Source organism: Sinocyclocheilus anshuiensis, unplaced genomic scaffold (assembly GCF_001515605.1).
Source record: "Sinocyclocheilus anshuiensis isolate Anshui unplaced genomic scaffold, SAMN03320099.WGS_v1.1 scaffold928, whole genome shotgun sequence".
Classification (NCBI taxonomy): Eukaryota; Metazoa; Chordata; class Actinopteri; order Cypriniformes; family Cyprinidae; genus Sinocyclocheilus; species Sinocyclocheilus anshuiensis.
This window is the reverse complement of record NW_015552531.1, coordinates 338,280-345,218: the sequence shown is the minus strand read 5'-3', so window position 1 is coordinate 345,218 and position 6,939 is coordinate 338,280. Positions and strand designations below refer to the sequence as shown.

General features: G+C 40.5%; 1 protein-coding gene across 1 annotated transcript in view; it reads left to right on the top strand.

The window, feature by feature from the left end:
- The first annotated feature begins 5,249 nt into the window (after positions 1-5,249).
- Positions 5,250-6,939, top strand: part of LOC107663640 (growth hormone secretagogue receptor type 1-like) — a 3,104-nt gene continuing 1,414 nt past the window's right edge. The window contains exon 1 of the mRNA XM_016453879.1: positions 5,250-6,042. Coding sequence (XP_016309365.1) covers positions 5,250-6,042 — 793 coding nt within the window. The remainder of the gene's footprint in view (positions 6,043-6,939) is intronic.

Below are 6,939 nucleotides of genomic sequence, written 5' to 3'. Positions count from 1 at the left end.
CAAAATGCTCTCGAGGTATTTTGATGTCATACACCGATCGGTCTGCACACGCAAACAAAGCCAAAACCTAGATATTTCTAGATAAATCCTGGCTAGGACGCGTCCTGGGAAAATGGCACGTATGGTCACCCTATTATAATTATCTTGATATGGGCATAAACATCGTGATAATTTAGAAAAGCTTAGTGCGTGCTTCTATGCGCGCGTCTCCTCTGTTGCGGCGTCTGAATCATTCACTAGATTGTCATCAAACTATTCCTCAGTTATATTTGTCAGTCAAAAATCCCGAACGCAACATAACATCAATGCTTTTAAGGCTACAAAATAAGTCTGCGACAGACCCCGTAAGCGTAACCGCAGCTCTAACCCAAACCAACTGCAGCAGCAGCGGAAACCGCCGGCTGGGTCTCAAAGCCCCGTGATCTGCCTACAAACCTCTCTTTAAGATTTTCTGATAATGCTTTTAAATTATGGGTATCAGTTCACACGGTTTCGACGTTATCAGGCGCTTTATCTCAACTAATCTCGGTTTTTTTTTAAGCACAGCTTAGGCCTACATCACAGGCTTCTTATCTAGGCATGATAGTCATTGATTGACCTAAGGCCCCTTCATGCATGAAAAACCAAACATTTCTATAATGACACTTCATTTAATCACACATGAAGAAAGCATTTTTTTCTCATCTTTTGGTTTTAGCATAACTTGAAGGTTTCCAAGACATCTAATGGACCCCTTATACATAACAGAGATATTTTAAACAGATTTTGCCACACGCTATAACCAGAGAGAGAAAGAGAGAGAAAGCTGCCACTGGGACAATACCCTCTCAAAAGGAATTAATATAATAATAATAATAATAATAATAATGGCTTCAAATTATCCAATTTTACTCAATGTATTAGCTTAAACAGCAATATATTTTGAATTTTTAAAATTTCTATATTTATTTTGAGTATGGTCATTGTTTAGAGGTTTTTCTTTCTTTCGTTTAATTTTTTTAAGTAAATGTCTTGCTCCAAGGATGATAATGATCATTCTCGAATGTTTAAACATTGTTTGTTTGTTTGTGTGTGTGTGTGTGTGTGTGTGTGTGTGTGTGTGTGCAAATGAAGTGTATAGACTATCTGTACACCAAACCGGATGCAGCTTTCTGCTTGCCAGGGCTGTTCTTACAGTCCTCACCTTGAAACCTAATACTTGAAAAGCAGGAAGGGGTTTTTAAAAATGGAATATTTAATCACATAAACTTGAAACACAACGTTGTTCTCTAAACTAAGAAATCTCTAAATTCATTACTGTATTAAATCTTAAGGTTTACAGGGCTTTTGTTTTTTGGAAAAAAAAATCTTTGTTTTCAACTATTTTGACATTTTGAGCTAGGAATATGTGAAGAGACACATGCTTTGTAAATGATGCCAAAATTAGGTATTTTAAGTAACAATGCTCAAAATCGGTTTTGTGTTCCATACCCACTTAAAGGGAAGTTCACCCAAAAATGAAAATTACCCCATGATTTACTCACCCTCAAGCCATCCTAGGTGTATATGACTTTCTTCTTTCAGACGAATACAATCGGAGTTATATTTAAAAATGTCCTGGCTCTTCCAAGCTTTATAATGGCAGTGAATGGGTGGTAATATTCAATAGTCCAATAGAAGTCCAATAAACTTTGTCCATCCATCATAAAAAGTGCCCTACACGGCTCTGGGGGGTTGATAAAGGCCTCCTGAAGTGAATCGATGCATTTTTTGTCAGAAAAATATCCATATTTAAAACTTTATAAACCGTGATCTCTAATGTCCGCAAACTGTAGTACGCGCGTTCACGAGAGAGTCACGTTCCAGCGGATGATGTTGGATGTAGGCGGAGCGTAAGGTCCGGAGAGAATATGCTAGTCTCATAAGTTTCCTTTGTTTGTTTAGTTCCCTTTTGAACGGTCTCTCTGGTTGCTTCTCTGACGCTTATGGGGAACGCATCCAATAGTGCAGTGCTATAAGCAAGTGCAGAACAAAGGCAGTTTGCGAGCCTAGCCCTGAACTGCTCGTACTGAGGGCTCCTATAAGTCTGAGCTAAAAATGAGACCCAAGACACCTAGGCTGAAGACTACATAACAAAATCTTCTCCACTTACAAAGTGAATTAGGTAAACATAAGTGGACAAAATCCATGTCTGCAGGGCAGGGACGTCCAAGTTATAAACCTGGTGAAGGTAGCCGGTGGCTGCACAGATGTCACCAATAGAAATTAACATAACTGGGCAGAGTGGATTAGGACCCTGCTCATCATCTGAATTGGGAAGAGTTAGAAGGGTGATGTCTTGTACAATGAACATACCTTGGTTTGAGGACGACTCTACAGTCCTTAGGCCCAAACTCAGGCATGAAGCACTGACTGACAGTGCAGGTCACCCACCGACGCTAACAAACGGAGGGCAGTCTTAAGCGTCAGGGGCGGCAAGTTGGACCGACTGGAGCAGCTCGAAGGCAGGGCCCTGTATGTCCCTGAGGACTATAGATAAATCTCAAGTCGGCACAGTATGAGAGCAAGGCGGATTCAATCTCTGAGGTCCTCTCAGCATGGATTCCAGACCTTCAGCCATCAGTCTGAAGGTCTGGCTACGCGAGACTAACCCTTTAATGACAAGGTCATTTCTGCTGATTGACTGGCCAGCCATGAGAGAATGACTTCCCTGACACGTCTGATGACCCGAGGAAGCAGAGCAACCAGGGAGGAAGGCATACAGGCGAGCGCTGGGCCAATCGTGGGCCAGGGCATCTCGCTACTTTGAAAGTAAATTGGGCAGTAAAAGTTGTCTTCTGAGGCGAAGAGGTCCACCTCTGCCCTCCCGGAGACAGACCAGATCGCTATAAAAGAGACGTCGAGCCAACCTGTGAAGGGAGCATGACCTGAGACTGCCTTGGTGATTTATAAAGGCTACCACCGTCATGTTGTCTAAACGGACCAGGCAGGCAGGAACGTTTTTAGGGCTAGATAAACCGCCATCATCTCAAAGCAGTTGATGTGTAAGCATTGCTCCAGGTTTGACCAGGAGCCGAACACTGGTCTACCCTCGTACAGAGCTCCCAAACTCGAGTTGCAGGCATCTGATTGCCTGATTGAAACAGGCGAGGGGTTTTCCAAGGGGCCACAGCTCTGATGCAACGGTTGGTTACCCTGAGATGAAAACGTCCCAGGCACCAAGCGTGGAATGAGACATGGGCTTTGAACCAATACTGGAGGGGCCGCATGTGAAGCAGGCCCAGAGCATCCTCTGAAAGCCCTAAGGGGATGTGAAGTCCTAAGTCTGAATGATGCCGCTAGCCGCTGAATTATCAGGGAGCGTTCCGGCGTAATCCACATCTGGGCAAAATCGATAACTGTCCCCAGGAAGACTACTCGATGGCTGGAGTTCGAAGAGAGCGTAGGCTATATGTTCCATTCAAAGAGCATTAAAGTGTGCGAGACGTGAATTTAAATTGTATTTATTTACAGAGGTATTTTATGTCACACTTCTCTATTAAGTTTCGTCTGTGTGTTAAGATGCTGCAGGCCATGGCGTAGCGCAAATCCGTGGATGAATGTTCCTAAGTGAAGTAAACTTTAACGGATTTCCCGTGCTCAGGGAGTAGGGAGCAATGAACACTGTGTAGGGACCATGTAAATCGGAACACAGTTCATTCATGGAGCTCTCTTCTAATGAGCTGATGATCTGAATCAGGTGTATTAAAATAAGAGAGACATGCAAAATATGCAGAGCGGTGGTATGCGAGGAATTGAGAACCACTGCCTTAATTTATTTCTTGGATACAAACGAATAAAAAAAAATAAAAGTGGTTTAAGATTTATTTTCCAAAAATGTCTATATTTTAAACAGACATTTTTGAAAAGCAGACCACTTAAAAAGCTAAATAAAGTCTTTGTAAAATCTGACATACACTTTTAAGAAAAAATTGTAAAAACGGTGCCAAATTAGAGTTCTTCAGCTATAGTAGAATCGTTTGTGGAGCTAAATAGAACCGTTTTTATAAGGTTCCATTTAGAACCATGCTTTGAAAGTGCTATATAGGACGTTATTGCTGTTATAAATGACCTTTGTAATAATAGTTTATTGTCATTAATATTAGTATATTTATTAATATTAGTAGTAGTAGTAGTAGTAGTATTTGTTAATATTAGTAGTAGTAGTTTTAATATTATTTTTATATAATATTTATTTATATTGTTTTTACCCCTCTATCTCCTTGGTCTTATATAAGCCACTATTAGTTTTTTTTTATTCTAGCAAAAATGACAGTACTCTAACAACATTTATTAGCTAAATACATTCATAAATGACACTTGGCATTGAACATGATGATGTTGTTGGGCGTGAAAGCATAGGAAATGCACAATTAAGTTTAAAGTTACAGTGTGTCTCTAGGTTTATTTTTATTTATTTGTTTCTTTATTTATTTATTGTGATTGGGCATGTTTACACATAAACCCTAGTAATAATTTAAAAACATAAATTCAACATCTCTGTTACTTAGAGGAGGAGAGAAGTATCCTTGAACAGAACAGGTCACACTTACATGTTCTGTTAAATTAACAAGAGAAAAAGTCACAAGGCTGATATGGTTCTAAATAGACTACTATGTGTAAAGAACCTTTAAAGAACTATATTTTTTAGAGTGATACAACAGATAAGAGAAAAATCTTAGTTTAAAATCCAGCAATTTTATATTAAAAAAGCAAATATGGCCAAACAAACAGCAGCCGTTTTTCAGCACCCTGGACGGCAGCAGCTATACTATTTATTCAAGCAAAGCACGAGGATTTATTATTTCGGTGACCTATAAGATGGTCTGGTCACACCGCCAGGTGGCATAAAACGAACAAAAAAATGCCCTTCACCTTGTAAATCAACTTTCGGTCGCTCGAAGAGCGTTATTTGTCTCTTATTTGTTAGAAATTTTCTAAACGCTAAGAAAAGTTGCAAGCACACAAAATACATCCCAAACGAAAAGAGAGTTTGCACTAAATCTGCATTTCAACAGCAGAATTAGTCAAGACTTCCAGTGCGCACGCGTGTAGTGGATCGTGTACCCCCTGCGCGCAGCTCGGGGCGCATCATTGACAGGTTACTCGCGTGCACTTCTCATACTGTGCAGTGTGCATTGAACACCTGTAAGATGTGCATGGAAACAACAGCTGAGTGGAAATCACGAGGTGCCATTAAGCCCATGCAAATCCTCTAAAATCTCATCATAATGACTAATTGGACAAACGTGTCCAGCTGCCCGTTCATCATCACTTTATGCGCGGAGGACATTATGGATAGTAATGCACCTGCTGATGACATTGAGTACCCGGTCCATCTCTTCCCAGTCCCTATCCTGACTGGCATCACAGTGACGTGCTCTTTCCTGTTCCTCGTCGGAATCGCTGGGAACCTGTTGACCATCCTGGTGGTCACTAAATACAAAGACATGCGAACCACCACCAACCTTTACCTCTGCAGCATGGCACTTTCAGACCTGATCATTTTCCTCTGCATGCCCCTCGACCTGTACCGGGTCTGGCGGTACCGACCGTGGAACTTTGGCGACGAGCTCTGCAAACTCTTTCAGTTCGTGAGCGAAAGCTGCACGTACTCCACCATCCTCAACATCACCGCCCTCAGCGTGGAGAGATACTTCGCTATCTGTTTTCCCTTCAGGGCAAAAGTCATCGTTACGCGGGGTCGGGTGAAAGGGGTGATTTTCCTCCTCTGGACTGTGGCTCTGTGCAGCGCGGCACCCATATTCATTCTGGTTGGGGTCGAGCACGAGAACGGCACCAACCGCTGGGAGACCAATGAGTGTAAAGCGACCGAATATGCCATCCGCTCCGGACTGCTTACTATGATGGTGTGGGTCTCCAGCGTGTTCTTCTTCCTCCCGGTCCTCTGTCTGACAGTGTTATACAGCCTCATAGGCAGAAGACTGCGGAGAAGAAAGGAGAATCCTGTCGGACCCATTTCGAGTCGGGAAAAGAACAATAAACAAACGGTCAAAATGCTGGGTGAGCTCAAAAATGACCTGAAAAGTCTGACAAATGATGTTTGTGTATTTCAGAATCATTTAATAATAGATTAACTTTCACTCGGGAAATCTTACAAAATAATTGATTTTCTCTTTAAATATGTAATCGTTTAATAAACATTATTTTATATTATTAAATAGGCTAATTTAATGATTTAATAAACATTTAACAGGAGGACACACCTGCTAATTAAATTCCATGTGCATAATAAAGCAATAAGTTTTACAGTGATATTTTTTATTTTTACAAAATATAGAGGATATACCAATAAAAGACAACTTTATTTTTTTTAATAAATATATTTTATAATAAAATTATTGTTATACATTTACATTTACTTACATTTTACATTACAATTTATATTATGAACAATAATCAGAATGAATATTGGCTGTTGGCTGTTTACAGTTGCTATAGGAACAGCAACTTATACTTACTTTTTTTTTTTTTTTTTACAAGAATTGAATTATTTTAAAGGAATAATTCACCCAAAAATTAAAATTCGGTCATCATTTACTCACCCTCATGTCGTTCCAAACCTGTATGAGTTGCTTTCTTATGTTGAACATAAAAGAAGATATTTTGAAGATGTTGAGGCAAGTTGGAGCTAAACTCTGCAGGACACCGGCCCTCCAGGACCGAGTTTGGACAGCCCTGGGCTACAGTAACTAGAGTAGTATCATTCCGGAGCGAACGACTCTTACGGTCTTATTGGTTTAGTCCCATTTCCGAACGATTGACTCTTTTGAGCCGGTTGTTGTTAGTGAATCCGAAACATTCAGTCGCATCCAGTGTTGCCAACTTAGCAATTTTGTTGCTATATTTAGCATCTTTTCAGATTACCCTAGCAACTTTTTCTTCCAAAAGCACCTAGCA